We start from the raw sequence: 17,371 nt of genomic DNA, 5'->3' as shown, positions 1-17,371 counted from the left end.
AAAGTATTAAACCTATTCGATTTGGAAATTGCTTTCATTTGTAAAACATTATAAGAAAGTAAAAAGAAATAGGAAACTTTTTTGAATACTTACATATTAGCAGCATACATTTAATGCTGTCCGTATCCATTAAATAAAAGTGTCTGGGATTGGAAGTGTGGGCAAATTACTTCCAAATTTAGTACTCTCTGTAGTCTTTCTTCCTCTCTTTCTCTCTCTCTCAGCATTTGTCACATTTTGATCTGCTCCCCCTCCCAGTCTTTGAGATTCAATTGGATTCTGAAAAGCCAGAGCTTCATGTTTCAGCGACATCATCCCATCATGTGCCAGCTGACTGTGTGCTGGAGTGAGAGGGCAGAGGCTCAGTGATGTAATATGAGAAAAGAGAAAGGCCAAGAAACTTTAAAAGGGTATACTCTTGTATCACGAGGTAATTTCATAGTAATTAACATTAAAGGAGCTTCAAAGGTAGGTCATTACACGCTAAGAGGGGCACAGTAGATATACAGCAGATAATGAACATAAAAATGTATTTCTGTTGCTCCATAACAACTACTTAAATAGACAACTTTAAAATGTGTTAACAGTTGCATGCATAGCATTCTCTGTTACACTTCTATAAGTCTGTCGATGAAGTCAACTGTTTGATATAATTGAGGTTTATTTTTTTTAAAGGACAAAAATCATTTTAACACAATCTTTACAGTGGTAGTGATTACCACCAAACATCAAGTTCTTATTTCTCACAAGTTAACATCAAGCATTTAAGATGAATTGAGTAAATCAGTATGAGCCCATTTTTATTGCTCAATCTCATAGGGAAATTTTCACCTGTGCCAACACTCAAATAGAAAGGCTTCCACAACATTGGACAGTGTCCTTGTGGGTACTGTTATACTTATGTGGCAGCCAGCAGGTCGCCAACAGCTCTCATAAAACAAAAGCATCTCTAAGCCACCATCACCAGACAATCAGGCCCTTCACTGATGTTTGAAATCATCTCTCTCTTGTCTGATCCCTGTCTACAGCACCTGAAACCTGAGCAGGATGAGTGAAAGGGCCAGTGCAGCCTTCTCACAAGCCCTTTAATTCTGTGTTGCTGTCGCCTGCAGAGGAACAATAACTTCCTCTTGTATTATTGATACCTGAGGGTGCGGCGGTCACTCAGCAGAATGGAGCTCAGTTGGCTGCAGGAATATTAAATGAGAAACTTTACTCCTCATGCCTCTGACTAACTCCACTCAAATCGCACACAGCGTGTTTGTTTGTTCTGACGTGGATATGAACAAATATATGACTTGGAATGAGCACATTTCCCCAAAGGTGTGGCTAAGGACAATATTTTATTAAATGCTGCTAACTGGATAACTGTGTTGAGTGTGAGTACATGTGCCTGTATAGCTTAGCCAGAAGTGAGATTTATGCAAGTACTTGTATATGTCCAATGTATGTCTACTCAGGACATCAGTCTGCAGTAGCTGAAGTCTGTGGCTTATAAAACCAACATACAGTATGAACTGAACAAATGATGGTCTAATGTGCCAAACAGTATATAGTAAAATATGGCCATGTAAATTGAATGGCAGTACTAATTTACCACATTGCAGCAAGAATTTCTACAAAATCAATTATATTTGCTGTAGCTTATACATAGGGTTGACATCCGTGCCATATAATACAATAATTTAAAGATGAAATTGTGCATCCTGTATTGAATCAATACAAGACGCAATTAGTTCTGTATTTAAGCTGGTCAGGTGGCCTCACAGCATCATTCAAGAGGGACCACCCCAGCAGGGTAGAGTTTATTTAACTTCAATATCCCTTGGAAATTTTACCTACGGTGGAAAAGGGACCATCTGAAAAGTCCACACATTGTGCTAAAAGTGGTAAAACTCTGGAAGGGGTCAACAACTCTAGGGCCACATACAAACTGCAGCTAAATTTGGCTGACAGTTCCCCTTTTATTGCTTAATCCTGTTCTATACATGCACAGTTCAATAAAATACAGGAGTGACAACCACGTTCTACAACCGAATTAACTTGCGTGTGAGATGTGTCCGTCTTCTCCTGGTGCAAATCACAAAACAGAGTATGTGTCTTCACTCATTCATACATTCCAGTCTGTCTCCTCTGTAGTTTCTCTCATCAGCTCTGCGTTCTCAGGGTAACTGGTAAATACATACCAAAGCGCGCGCGCTGTTTAACAACAGCCATTTAGATGCACATAAAAAAAAACATGGTGATTCTGTTGTCGGCAGCAAACGAAACATTGTCACATGATAATATATTTGTGGTGGATAATCTCTTTGCTCAAAAACAGCGAACACAAAATGGGTTAAGATGGTGGTATTCATGTTTCACAAGTGAGACTCTGCAGCGTTGCTATGGTTATCACTTGTCAGTCATTTCAGTTGCGGGATTCAGTCCTGTACTGTACACACATGGAATGAAAATTTAGAGAATTCACTCCCGTGTGGGGTCTGGGTAGCTCAGTGAGTACTGATGGTGACTACCAACCCTGGAGTCCTGAGTTCGAAAGGCGTGCTGAGTGACTCCAGCCAGGTCTCCTAAGCAACCAAATTGGCCGGGTTGCTAGGGAGGGTACAGTCACATGGGGTAGCCTCCTCGTGGTCGTGATTAGGGGTTCTTGCTCTCAATGGGGCGCGTGGTAAGTTGTGCGTGGATCGCGGAGAGTAGCATGAGCCTCCACATGCTGGGAGTCTCTGCGGTGTCATGCACAGCAAACCACGTGATAAGATGCGCAGATTGACGGTTTCAGAAGCAGAGGCAACTGGGACTTGTCCTCTGCCACCCGCATTGAGGCGAGTAACCATGCCACCATGAGGACCTACTAAGTAGTGGGAACTGGGCATTCCTAATTGGGAGAAAAGGGGATAAAAAAAAAGAGAGAGAGAGAATTCACTCCCGCATTTAAATATGGTTGTCACTCCCAAAACTTTGTAGTGTTTACGTGGCCTAGAGAGTGTCCCATATAAAGAGGCAACCCTATGTGTACCACACAGTGATCAGGGCAACTAGAATATTGAAATGTTGAAATGAGAACATTTACAGACTACATTTGTTTTCTATTGGGTATTATTGCATTTAAAGTGTAAATATATTTTGTCCATATGACAAAGGAATTACTTGGTTGTAACGTTTAGCTTTCTAATGGAACTTCTAATAGTAATTTTTCAAAAGAGGTACAAGTTGTTTGCTCCCGTCATTTATATTAGTTTTTATTTTTTGTTGTTTTTTTTTACAGTAAAGGTCAGTCTATCATTTTTGCATAGTAATTTAAACCATGCCTTATTTTGTAATTCTTTAAAAGTTGCTGATCAACTGGCAAAATAGGTCTACTGTTTTTTACTCACATTCAGCACTGTGTGAGTGTCAATTTTAGACCATGCATGCACATCAAATCTCTAAATCATTCTACTCAGGCTGGTTGGGACTATACATTCCACTTGATGTTCTGTTAAGGCACTTAAAATATTGCTATAAAAAAATAACTATTTTTGTTCCAGTAGAAAAATACTAACTATACATACAGTATGTGTATATAGGTCTCAAGTACACTATATTTAGTTTCCATTCATCTTGTTTGGGAAGTTTCACACACTCTTGAGATCAAATCTTTAACACTTGGAGAGAGATCAACTGACTACTAAAGAGGAAAAAAAAAATAAAAAAAATAAAAAAATAAAAAAATATATAGGTGCATCTCAATAAATTAGAATGTCGTGGAAAAGTTCATTTATTTCAGTAATTCAACTCAAATTGTGAAACTCGTGTATTAAATAAATTCAGTGCACACAGACTGAAGTAGTTTAAGTCTTTGGTTCTTTTAATTGTGATGATTTTGGCTCACATTTAACAAAAACCCACCAATTCACTATCTCAAAAAATTAGAATATGGTGACATGCCAATCAGCTAATCAACTCAAAACACCTGCAAAGGTTTCCTGAGCCTTCAAAATGGTCTCTCAGTTTGGTTCACTAGGCTACACAATCATGGGGAAGACTGCTGATCTGACAGTTGTCCAGAAGACAATCATTGACACCCTTCACAAGGAGGGTAAGCCACAAACATTCATTGCCAAAGAAGCTGGCTGTTCACAGAGTGCTGTATCCAAGCATGTTAACAGAAAGTTGAGTGGAAGGAAAAAGTGTGGAAGAAAAAGATGCACAACCAACCGAGAGAACCGCAGCCTTATGATTGTCAAGCAAAATCGATTCAAGAATTTGGGTGAACTTCACAAGGAATGGACTGAGGCTGGGGTCAAGGCATCAAGAGCCACCACACACAGACGTGTCAAGGAATTTGGCTACAGTTGTCGTATTCCTCTTGTTAAGCCACTCCTGAACCACAGACAACATCAGAGGTGTCTTACCTGGGCTAAGGAGAAGAAGAACTGGACTGTTGCCCAGTGTTCCAAAGTCCTCTTTTCAGATGAGAGCAAGTTTTGTATTTCATTTGGAAACCAAGGTCCTAGAGTCTGGAGGAAGGGTGGAGAAGCTCATAGCCCAAGTTGCTTGAAGTCCAGTGTTAAGTTTCCACAGTCTGTGATGATTTGGGGTGCAATGTCATCTGCTGGTGTTGGTCCATTGTGTTTTTTGAAAACCAAAGTCACTGCACCCGTTTACCAAGAAATTTTGGAGCACTTCATGCTTCCTTCTGCTGACCAGCTTTTTAAAGATGCTGATTTCATTTTCAAGCAGGATTTGGCACCTGCCCACACTGCCAAAAGCACCAAAAGTTGGTTAAATGACCATGGTGTTGGTGTGCTTGACTGGCCAGCAAACTCACCAGACCTGAACCCCACAGAGAATCTATGGGGTATTGTCAAGAGGAAAATGAGAAACAAGAGACCAAAAAATGCAGATGAGCTGAAGGCCACTGTCAAAGAAACCTGGGCTTCCATACCACCTCAGCAGTGCCACAAACTGATCACCTGAATTGAGGCAGTAATTAAAGCAAAAAGAGCCCCTACCAATTATTGTGTACATATACAGTAAATGAACATACTTTCCAGAAGGCCAACAATTCACAAAAAAATTTTTTTTTGTATTGGTCTTATGATGTATTCTAATTTTTTGAGATAGTGAATTGGTGGGTTTTTGTTAAATGTGAGCCAAAATCATCACAGTTAAAAGAACCAAAGACTTAAACTACTTCAGTCTGTGTGCACTGAATTTATTTAATACACGAGTTTCACAATTTGAGTTGAATTACTGAAATAAATGAACTTTTCCATGAAATTCTAATTTATTGAGATGCACCTGTATATATACACTATATTGCCAAAAGTATTCCCTCACCCATCCAAATAATTGAATTCAGGTGTTCCAATCACTTCCATGGCCACAGGTGTATAAAATGAAGCACCTAGACATGCAGACTGCTTCTACAAACATTTGTGAAAGAATGGGCCGCTCTCAGGAGCTCAGTGAATTCCAGCGTGGTACTGTGATAGGATGCCACCTGTGCAACAAGTCCAATCGTGAAATTTCCTCGCTACTAAATATTCCACAGTCAACTGTCAGTGGTATTATAACAAAGTGGAAGCGATTGGGAATGACAGCAACTCAGCCACGAAGTGGTAGGCCACATAAAATGACAGAGCGGGGTCTGCGGATGCTGAGGCGCATAGTGCGCAGAGGTCGCCAACTTTCTGCAGAGTCAATCGCTACAGACCTCCAAAGTTCATGTGGCCTTCAGATTAGCTCAAGAACAGTGCGTAGAGAGCTTCATGGAATGGGTTTCCATGGCCGAGCAGCTGCATCCAAGCCATACATCACCAAGTGCAATGCAAAGCGTCGGATGCAGTGGTGTAAAGCACGCCGCCACTGGACTCTAGAGCGGTTGCCAGGAGAACGGTACTTGTCTGACTGCATTGTGCCAACTGTGAAGTTTGGTGGAGGGGGGATTATGGTGTGGGGTTGTTTTTCAGGAGCTGGGCTTGGCCCCTTAGTTCCAGTGAAAGGAACTCTGAATGCTTCAGCATACCAAGAGATTTTGGACAATTCCATGCTCCCAACTTTTTGAGAACAGTTTGGGGATGGCCCCTTCCTGTTCCAACATGACTGTGCACCAGTGCAAAAAGCAACGTCCATAAAAACATGGATGAGCGAGTTTGGTGTGGAAGAACTTGACTGGCCTGCACAGAGTCCTGACCTCAACCCGATAGAGCACCTTTGGGATGAATTAGAGCACCAGGCCTTCTCGTCCAACATCAGTGTCTGACCTCACAAATGCGCTTCTGGAAGAATGGTCAAAAATTCCCATAAACACACTCCTAAACCTTGTGGAAAGCCTTCCCAGAAGAGTTGAAGCTGTTATAGCTGCAAAGGGTGGGCCGACGTCATATTAAACCCTATGGATTAAGAATGGGATGTCACTTAAGTTCATATGCGTCTAAAGGCAGATGAGCGAATACTTTTGGCAATATAGTGTATATATATTAGTCAGAATAGGTCAAGTGAATATATAATGAATGCAGAAGATAATAACAAACCAGTGCACTGGGCAGGAGTGAATGATAAAAAATAAGTATGTGTACAATGTTTCTGTTCTATTTACTTTCAAACTTTTGAAATAGACAAAGAGGATATTGTTACTTAAGTACTGCAACTCAATCAAGGTTCTGACAAACAAAAGCCATCTAATCAAGCACTCAACTTGATAAAGGTTGAGCGATGATAACTCTCTTTTAGTTCCCTCTATAAAATAAATATATACACAACAGTAACCATACAGCAACTAAACTAAATGTTACATCCATGCTGATATGACTAGTTTATCAGTCACAAGACAGTCATGTGGAGTTAGTCATACTAGGAACCGCCTCTCATGTTCTGCAGTTCAAACAGAAACTGAATGAGAACTAGTTGCTCTTCCATTGATGTGAAATAATGATTCCCACAGAGAGCGCTCTGCGGCCCAGTAAAAATGCTTATTTTAAATTCGTTCGAATAACAAGGCTTCTTGGCTAATTTTATACATTTATACATTATTAAACGTGTCATTCGCATTTCTGTTTAAAATAACCACTGAAACATGGCCATTTCTGCAATGCAAATACTAGTTTGATGCACCAAGAGAGTAAATGAAAGCCGGAAGTGAGACGTCATAACGCAAGAGGCGGGGCGAATCATCAGCGCGTAAACATTCAGAAGAAAAATCTGATCAGGATTAACTGTCATATAAATACAGAAACATGGGGTGAATCGTTCAGAGACAGCACTCTATAATGAGCCGTTTTATAAATCAGTGTTTCATAGAGGCGTCTGTCCACTTTCTCCTGCTTGTTAACATTTAGTTTCATTTTTATATTAATATTTACTTTTTGCCATGGATTACCTGCTGCAGGTCAAAGTGGGAGCGCTGGCTGGGCTGCTGTTCTTAACGCTGATTTTTGGGTTCATCCCAGCGCGGATGAAATGGTTTCATGACTCAAGCGGAACAGGTAAAATTATAATCAAAGTCCTGTCTGGGTGTGTTGTCGCTACCACCACTATCTATGTAATTTTTCATTATTTATGTTTTTATGAATATTAGTAAATACATGTATGTGTTTATGTATATACATTTAGGTGTTCATATGTACTGTATTTATGTGGTTATTTATTAATGTGCATATGTGATCAATTATGCATGCCTGTATGTATGCATATGCATTTATGTTTTATTAATACACCACATATAATTGCTCTGTCATATTTTATACAAGGACAGAGACATCAGAGTCAAATGATAGGGACAGAGTTTAAAAAGCCTTACTACTCTAAGGGGCCGTTTACACGACAACGTTTTCAACTAAAAACTGAAAAACTTTTTATGCGTTTTGGCTGTTCGTTTACACGACAACGGCGTTTTGGGGCCTGAAAACGGGTTTCAAAGTACAAGTTTTTGAAAACGATGCCGTTATCGTCTCCGTGTAAACATACAAAAACGCGAATTTGTGAAAACGATGACGTCGTGCGCACGCGTATTACGTGTTCAGTCTATAGGCATGCGCGAGACATTCAAAACTACAATGGCGGACTACAGGACTGTGTTTGTGCTGCTCAAGACTTAAAGTAATAAAGCAACATCATTGTCTGTCCAGACAAAATTGCTCAATGCTTTCGCCATCTTCATTGTTTGTAATCACCGCTCTGTGGAAGAATGCTTATGTGCGCAGGCGCGTAGTGTTTCTTTACAAAGTAACATCGCCAACTACTGGCCTGGCATGCAAATTACAGCGTTTTTAGTCGTTTTCGCGGATTCGTGTGAACGGGGGTCGTTTTGACAACGTTGTCGTCTGTACGCGAAACTTTTCAAAAACGCAAAGGAAAAACTTTTCCGTTTTTAGTACAACGTTGTCGTGTAAACGTACCCTAAAACAAGCAATTGCACCTGGTTCACATGAGGTGGAAGTGAAACACTTGTTCTGCCTGAACATGCTGCTTCTGCTGTTGATTAACCAGCAAAAACTGCTGCTAAGCATGCATTATAAAAGCATGATCCCTAGTTACCCATATATGTTATAGGTCATTTTGTTGTGGTCTTTACCTAGACAGCGAGATGTCCCTATTAGCCACTTGTGAAACCAAGTTGATGGTTTTCACATAGTGTGAACTGAACAGTATTTTAGGCGAGTAAATGTCTTTAGCTTTGTGGTTGAGTTAGCTTTGAACTTTTAGGGCTCTGCTTAGTCTAACTGATTTATTGGAAGTTACACCTTAATTACCTTAGATTTTATTTATTTTTTGGCCTCTGATGAATAATGTGTTTACTTTGGCTGATAAGCTGAAAGGCATGATTAGGGAAAGATCGCACCACTCAAACCACACTGTGGCACCATTAATCAATGTAACATCTTTAATTTGTGTTTTCGTTGTCTTCAGCAATACACAGGGCAGTGCTGAGTTTTGTGAGCTGTTTTGCGGGAGGAGTCTTCTTGTCTGCCTGTCTTTTAGACATCATCCCAGACTACCTGTCTGACATACAAGAGGAACTACAAATACAAGGCCTTGGTGTGAGCTCACCAAATTATTTCTAATACATATAAAATTGCTCTGTTCAAGGAATACCAAACTGTTCCATTATAGTGCCAAAACAATCCAAATGGACCAAATAGAAAATTCTGTTATCATTTATTCACCTTCATGTCATTCCGGACCTATATGATTTTATTTTTTCTGCTGAACACAAAAGGAGAAATTGTAAAGAAAGTTAATGCTGTTCTTTTTCCATACAATAAAAGCATACAGTGACCAGGGCTATGGACAAAAAAAAAAAAAGATCCATAAAAGTACCATATATAAGGTTCTAGGTCACATCTAGGAAGGTTTTTTTTTTTTTTTTTTTGGGTCTACTAGAAAAAAAAAATGTGTTAATGATAATCTTGCCCCCGTAGTAGTTCTCAAAAATGTGTTGTGTTGGTTTTGACATAAATGCCACTAAATGCCATTGGTTCACCATTGTCTTGTTACCAAACATGACACACCCAATTTAAATCTGTGTAAGCACAATGAGATTTGAGATCTGTGCCATAAAGGTGTTACTTCACATTAAGCTATATCATGGCTTGAGAAACTTGGAATATAGTGCACAAGTTGGCATGGACTGCTTTTATGGTGCTTTATTTAATGGTGCTTTTTTGGAACTTTAAAGTTCTTAGTCGCTGCTTGCTTTCATTTTAATGAAAAGAGTAGCTTGACTATTTTTTAAAATTACTCCTTTAGTGTTCCATGGAAACAAAAGAGTCAAATGGGTTTGGAACAACATAAGAGTGAGTAAATCAGAGTGAACTATTTCTTTAATGACTGATGTATGTATGTTACTTAAACTGATTCTCCTTGTGTACCAGGAGGGCTTCCCTCTCGCTGAATTCATCATGGCTTGTGGCTTCTTCACAGTCCTGATCTTGGAAAAAATAGTCCTCAGTTGCACAGAGGGATGCAGAAATGAGGAAATGGCTCCTCTTTTAGCTCATGAGGGCCACGGACATGCTTATGGACATCGCTTGCTTAATGACCTGGAGGGGAGTGGACACCACGTCCATGTGGATATTCATGCACACTCGTCCTTCCGTTCCTTCATGCTCTTCCTGTCTCTCTCCCTCCACTCAGTGTTTGAGGGTTTGGCCATTGGCTTGCAGACCACAGACACCAAGGTGATTCATTTAGATCCTCAGAGTTTTGTTTTGTTTGACAACTAAGTTTAGAGTCACTGTATTAATGCTGATCTTGTAAGATACCGGATAAAGTTTAGGTTCAAAGGTTTACAGCGTTCCAGTTAAGGAATGCTGTTTACAGATATGTTAAGCGTTATGACTTCAGGTCATTGTGTTGTTGAAGGGCTTTATCTATCCAAAGATTCCCTCAGACAGCAGCAGACATACTGTAGTTTGATGTTGTCATATAACCCACATATTGTTTGGGGCTGCCAAAACATTGATAAGTTTACTGCGTCAGTAACCCAAGTAATTTTTCTCCAAGCAGTACAGTGTTGGTTTTGGCATGTATTTTGTTCTTCATAGTTTAAATTTGTGTCCCATTTTATTTCCTCGTTGTGTTACTTGTAAACTTATTATAATGGTAAAAAAAAAAAAGAGCAGCATAGTAGAATCTTATTTCTTTATTTATTGTCACAAAACCAAGGCTGGCAGAATTTGTTTTTAAAATAGAGGGTTAAAATAGCATAAAATAAGGACAATGCTACACTCAAATGTACTTAATTTACTTATAAACTAAAGCGACACAATTCTAGAACATTTTGTTGCAACTTGATTTCATGCGTTCTAGCCATTTCTATTTGTAAAATGGAAGTTTACATAAACCATTTGTGTTGGGACTACATTAATTCTTTTTGTGTTGTTAATGTAGCATTGATGAAACTGGGCAGGAGATTTCAATTTCCCAGCATGCTTTGCAGGGAACTCGATAGGGAGAGTAAATGTTAAAATTCATTTTATACTTAAAGGTGTACCTCAGTAAATGTTTTCCTCATTTAAAAAGTTTTTTATTCTAAAGAAATTAATAGTAATATTGAAACGTATATACCTTATAAAAACTCTTCAGTTCTACATGGGGCGGGGGCGCCCTCATGGGGGCAGCCATGTTAGGATCACATGACCAGCTGAATACTACTTGCTTAATCTCAGTTACTGCACTGTTAATGGAAACTTTCATTCATGGATTCAATTAATCCTGGCTTGCTGTGCATAGTGAATTTCTACAATGGCATTGGTAACTGAAAACTACTGTGTTTGAATGATGAACCTTCCAGGCCACTAGGTCTCACCGTAAGCCAATGTATGTTACTTCGACATTAAAAAATTACTGAGTGCACCTTTAAAGGTACACTTTTTGTCAAATTCTGCAAATATCTCCTCACAGTCTGCTAGCTGTCCATTCTGTGGATGGGCTGAAAAAAAGATCTAGTATTTGTACACAGCCCTGGCTCTGTAATTGGGACAAAAACAAAGTGTATCGGACCAATCCACACAACACTACTCCAGCCAGTCAGCAACAGGGGGTGGTTCTTGCGCGGGTGGGGGCAGAGCGAGAGGGAAATTCGTTAGAAGAGCGACGGCAAATCTGGCAAATGCGAACTTTCTAAACTCCGAGGACATATGGCTGAGAAACAGACCAAGAGAAAATGGTCAGATGAATATAAACTAAAAAAGAAGGATTATGATAAGTCAAGGGCTAGGAGCCGCGTCAACATCAGCGATGCTTTTCAGTGGTAAAAGGCTTGAAGACGGATGCAGAAGTTGCTCTTTTTCTTCTCGATAGGTGGGTAACATTCATTTAGCTATGTTTCACAGAACCCGTATATGCTGTTGTTGTGATGTTAGATTTAGTAGCAGGAGAGTTGTGAGCGTCTGGAGCTGGTGTGCGTAAAACCGTCTCGCGTGCATGAATTTGGGGGGGCGGAGCTTCCAAAGGAGCACTGAAGGGAGTGGTGTGTTTGTTTTGGCAGTTGAGTTCGAATATCAACAGTGTTTCTCAGGAATCGCTGAGTGCACCTTGAAGTTATTATTTGAAAATTAAAATGTTTTTGTTTGTTTTTTGCAAGATGAATAAAAAAGGAGAGATATTTATTAGTGTTTAATGCTTTGTTATTTTGAGATGTAGACATTTCTGTTATGTTGGAATTTGAGGGTTAACATAATGGTGAAGAGTGGAGCTTGTAGCAAATGCTATGCTAACAATAGCTTAGTTACTAAACTACAATCTATAGTGCTTCCAACCAGTATGTATTTAATATGCTAACATTCAATTTCACTAGTTAGTACATAAAGAAATAAGATATTTATTTGAGTTACATTGACATCTCTAATTTTGTTAGGTTTTCATGCTGTTCTATAACTTCCTTTCTGCAGTGGAACACAAAAGGAGAAATTTTGGAGAATGTTCATGCTGCTCATTCCAAACAGTGAAAGTATACAGTGACCAGGGGCTTTCAAGCACCAAAAAGGACAAAATGGCCCCATTAAATCATAAAAAAAGTAGTCCATAGGACTCGTGTGCTTGATTCTAAGTTTTCTGAAGTCATAAGGTTTAGTATTTTTAATACACATTTAGTGAGAATGTGTATACATTTTGTGAGCTCTCAATTATCATTTAGACTTCTGCATAAACAAACTTGGCAGGTTGCGTTTGGTGAGTAGACATGTGAGAACCAATTGTGTCATTGACGTCATCTTGGGGAGACTCTCGAGTCATTTGTCTTCAGACTTGGAATATATGAGTCACAATGACTACTTTTATGGTACTATTATGTCCTTTTTGCATCTTGACAGTCCCTGGTCACTGTCTGCTTTCATTGTGTGGAACAAAAGCAGGATGTGGGCATTCTTTTAAATGTCTCCTTTTGTGTTCTAGCAAAAATAAATAATAATAACAGTAATAATCATACAGGTTAGACACAACATGACATTTTCGTGTGAACTATACATTTGTTTTACTCGGACAGTCACCCTGAAGAAACCTGGAGTTAAGTGTCTTGCTCAAGGGCATAATGGGCATTTAAACCTACAACCTTTCAGTTACCAGCCCAGACCTTTGCCAAGTAGGCTACACTGCACATTCATGTGAAATTATCACATGAACATATTGGCCTGTTGTGCATTTTCGTTTCCTGCCCTATAAGATTTGTACTTTCTTGACCCTCTCTCACTCTCTTTCTTTAGGTGCTAGAAATCTGCATCGCTATAGTCATCCACAAGAGCATCATCGTCTTCAGTCTGTCAGTTAAGCTGGTTCAGAGCACAGTCAAGCCCATGTGGGTGGGTCTGTACATAACGGTCTTCGCTGTGATGTCTCCACTCGGCATTGGCATCGGCATCATAGTGATGGAGGCTGGGCTGAAATCCGGTGCTTTAATACAGGCAGTGCTGGAGGGGCTGGCGGCTGGAACGTTTATCTACATCACTTTTCTAGAAATCCTTCCTCATGAACTGAACTCCCCTGAGAGGCCACTGCTCAAAGTTCTCTTCATCCTGTGTGGGTTCTCAGTAATGGCCAGCCTGTGTTTCCTGGGCTGAAAGACACTTTTAACTGATGCCTCAAGGAGATCACGCTCAGATGAGACTTTTAAAACTGCATGTGATTTCAAGACAATGAGTGACTTTGTTTGCTTTAAAAAAGAACAGATAACCATACAAATGTGTATTTTTATTTTTATTTTTTCATTTTTACTTTTTACAGATCATTTCACAGTTTTTAAAGGTTCCTTTTTAATTCCCCTTAAACTATGGGAAAAATTATTTGACTGACATAGATTCTTGAGGAATCTAACATACATACAAGTACTCATGTTAACTTACTTGAACAGGAACGTTTCACCTTTATTTATTGTATTTTTTTTTAACTGGATGCATTTTAATGATGAAAAACTGAAGTACTATGTTTTCATGCCACCGTTATGGTTCTTTACCAGCATAGCACTAACCATTCTAACATGTTTTGTATTTGATCAAACTGTTTCATATCAGTATTCATTCTCACATGATTTGTTCATTAACTGACACTTTTTTGGTTTTATGTTTCTGTATTTAATCAGTGACTTAAAGTTGGCGTGCCATATTTCCTGTAAATTTTCAAGACAGTAAATTTGCTGGCCAGCCAAAGGTTTGACTTAACATGTGCATTTTGGAAGTTTAGACTCCAGTTCATTTTATGAAACATTTGATAAGATTCCAAAATGTGCAATGTGGTCGAAACAAATATTTTATGTTCATTAAAGAGCACAAATTTATATTTTTCATAATCATATTATTGTATGATTATTTATTGTATCGAACGTATTTGCAGCATCATTGCAAATACCATATTTAGACTTTAGATGCCTGACTGTTGCAGAGAATGCACGCAAAGCTTTGACAAGCTGTTTGGAGAGAAAGAACATTTTAAAAGTGTTGTTCTATGGGAGATCTTTATTTTGCATAATGTCATGAATCTGCTGGCCTGTAGCCTGCTGGATATTATTTACAGTAACTTTACCTCAAGAGATCTCCTGTCTGGTCTTAGAGTTCCTCTGTATTTGAATTATGAGGCAATCTCCAAAGTAAATCATATGAAAAAGCAAGATTTATTTGAGAAGGAACCTTAGGTGGTTTTGTTGTATTGCACAGTACAGTATTCAGATTTTACAATATTAGTTTACTGTGTAAGAATAATAAAAATGGGATACTGTAGACAAAATGTTTGATATTTTTTCTGTGAGGAAATATAGAAATTTGCAATCAAATGAAACTGTCATTGCCATTAATGTTGTACTTCCTAAAAACTGTACTGTACTGTCCATGTTCTTAAGAATTGCATGACCTTTTTATAAACAGCAGGAAAATAAAAACTCTAAAGCAAATTACTTATGGATTACTTGGAAGTTTATGTCATACTTTAGTCAGTGGCATTACTGTATTCAACACTGTAATTGACTGTGTCACCACCAGATGGACCAATTTTGTAACGAGTGAGAGAAAGTTCTGTTCCTGTACTTTAATGATAATCAGAAATTTCTGTTGTATTTAATTAACTTTTTCTTTGATGTACAATCTAATAATTTAATTCCAAATTACACAGTAATCTGATAGTCACCCACTGACATCTTATGCTGTTTCATGAATACACAGCTAACCCACCAAAAGACCATAGACCAAAAACAAGGGAAGCAAAAACTTGTCCCTAAAGTCTAACTTGGACAGATTGATAAACTCAATTGTAAAACGGATTGTTTGCTGTGGACTGTGGGCCAGTGATGGCCTTATGGTCAATGATATAGAAATAAAACAAACAATATTTTGACTTCTAAAGCCACTTTCTGTATGATCTAATCAATGTATTTAAATCTAATATAATATCTGAATTTAAATTGATGAAATATATAATTTATAATTGTAACAGGACTGGACGTTGAATGAGGAAGCGGGGTTCAGGTAACGTTAAACTCTTTATTCGGTACAATAAACACTCAATGTCACTGTTCTCAACACTATAATGCGGGCACTGCTGTGCAGCTCTCTCTCTCCCCTCCTCTGGCGTCAGCTCCTCTTTTATGACTCTTCAGAAACAGCTGTTAGTTATAATAATAACCCAGGGGTGAAGCCTTACTGCTTTCCCTCTCCCCAGACGAATGCTCAACCACGCCCCCACCCCCACTATAATTTTAATATATCTCTATATTAATATTGAATATAAATATTAAATGTAAGTATTAACATATTTGAATTCCATGTTTAAATATTTTGAAATTTATACATTTTTTATTTCTTATTTGTATTATATTGATTTTATATATATATATATATATATATATATATATATATATATATATATATATATATTAATACACACACACACACTGATGGGGCAACACATTATGACCATCTGCCTAATATGCTGTTGGTCCTTGCATGCCGCCAAAAAAAAAAAAAAAAGCGCAAACCGGCCGAGGCATGGACTCTACAAGACCCCTGAAGGTGTCCTGTAGTATCTGGCACCAAGTCATTAGCAGCAGATCCTTCAAGTCCTGTAGGTTACGAGATGGAGCCGCCATGGATTGGACTTGTTGGTCCAGCATATCCCACAGATAATCAGTCGGATTGAGATCTGGGGAATTTGGAGGCCAGGGCAACACCTTGAACTCTTCATCATGTTCCTCAAACCATTCCTGAACAATATGTGCAGTGTGGCAGGGCACATTATCCTGCTGAAAGAGGCCACTGCCATCAGAGAATACCATTATCTTGCACCTGAGCAAGGTTAACATAGTAATTAAAAATGGTATGAATACTGTGTTCTCTATATTATAGTTTCTATATGCATTTTTACTTGTAAAAATCTACAATTGTAAAGCTCTTTGATTACATTCTTACTAAGAATTGCAATTAAAGAACTTTACAATTACATTCTTACTAGTACAATTACTACTCTGTAATTGGAATACTTACTAGTAAAAAATGCAATTACAGAGCTCTCTAATTGGAATTCTTACTAGTAAAAATTCAGTTAGAGAGCTCTGCCATTCAAATTCTTATCAGTAAACATTCAATTATGATGAGTAACACTGGGAACAATAAAGGTGCTGTAAGCGATTTCTTTTTATGGAACGGTATGCAGAAAATGTACATTCTCCCTGAAAGATATCACTGAAATAATTGTCCTGAGATCCGTATCTCACCGGTCTCTGTGACAGCACTAGACTGTAAAAAGCAAACGAAAATATGACTACGGGCCAGGGACACATTGTTTGATCAGCCAAACATATGTCCACATGTGCATATTTTCATTGTGTAGTAGTTGAAGCGGAACACTATCTTTGGAGGGTGGTGTTTTGGAAAGAGGGGGTGTATCTAATTTAATGGCACAGTCTTGTGGAAGTTCCAGAACATCTTAAATCGCTTACAGGCACCTTTAAGAGATAATTTGGCCTTTCATAAAAAATAAGTTTGAAACAGCTGAGCAATGGAACACTGCTTGCGAACATTCAGACACCGGCCACGCTGCTTGGGGATGCATTTAGAGGAGCATTAAATTATCAGGATGCACAAAACAACATTTAAACCATGCAGCAGATGTTGTGTAATTTGTCATGTTTACATCCTGCATTTATGATGCGCTAATGCGCAAACACGCTGTACGTGGAGTTATATTACTGATACTACTGCAAAGATGGGTATATAAAAGAGTGCCAATGAGCAAAATACAGACAAAAGAATGGTGATAAAAGGAATATTTCACTTTAGGCATATGTGTGAATGGCTTATTGTATATCTGCTGCAGATGGCACATGAGTGAAACAGCATATCAAACAACAGAGCAAATAGGCACTTTAGAGTATTTGAGTAGATTTGATTCCTTTTGTATACTA

The 17,371-nt window shown here is 38.5% G+C and overlaps 2 protein-coding genes across 2 annotated transcripts in view; both read left to right on the top strand.

Annotated features, from left to right (window-relative positions):
• sdhaf2 (succinate dehydrogenase complex assembly factor 2) overlaps positions 1-17,371 on the top strand; it is a 487,549-nt gene that overhangs the window by 146,508 nt on the left and 323,670 nt on the right. The gene's annotated exons all lie outside the window — the stretch shown is intronic.
• On the top strand, positions 6,927-14,861 carry LOC127451101 (zinc transporter ZIP1-like). The gene is made up of 4 exons (XM_051715532.1): positions 6,927-7,472; positions 8,896-9,026; positions 9,861-10,166; positions 13,191-14,861. Exons 1-4 carry the CDS (start codon positions 7,358-7,360, stop codon positions 13,542-13,544), a joined length of 906 nt encoding a protein of 301 aa, XP_051571492.1. The 5' UTR covers positions 6,927-7,357; the 3' UTR covers positions 13,545-14,861.

This window comes from Myxocyprinus asiaticus, chromosome 2, assembly GCF_019703515.2.
Source record: "Myxocyprinus asiaticus isolate MX2 ecotype Aquarium Trade chromosome 2, UBuf_Myxa_2, whole genome shotgun sequence".
In the NCBI taxonomy this organism is placed as follows: Eukaryota; Metazoa; Chordata; class Actinopteri; order Cypriniformes; family Catostomidae; genus Myxocyprinus; species Myxocyprinus asiaticus.
This window is presented reverse-complemented; position numbering and strand designations above follow the sequence as displayed.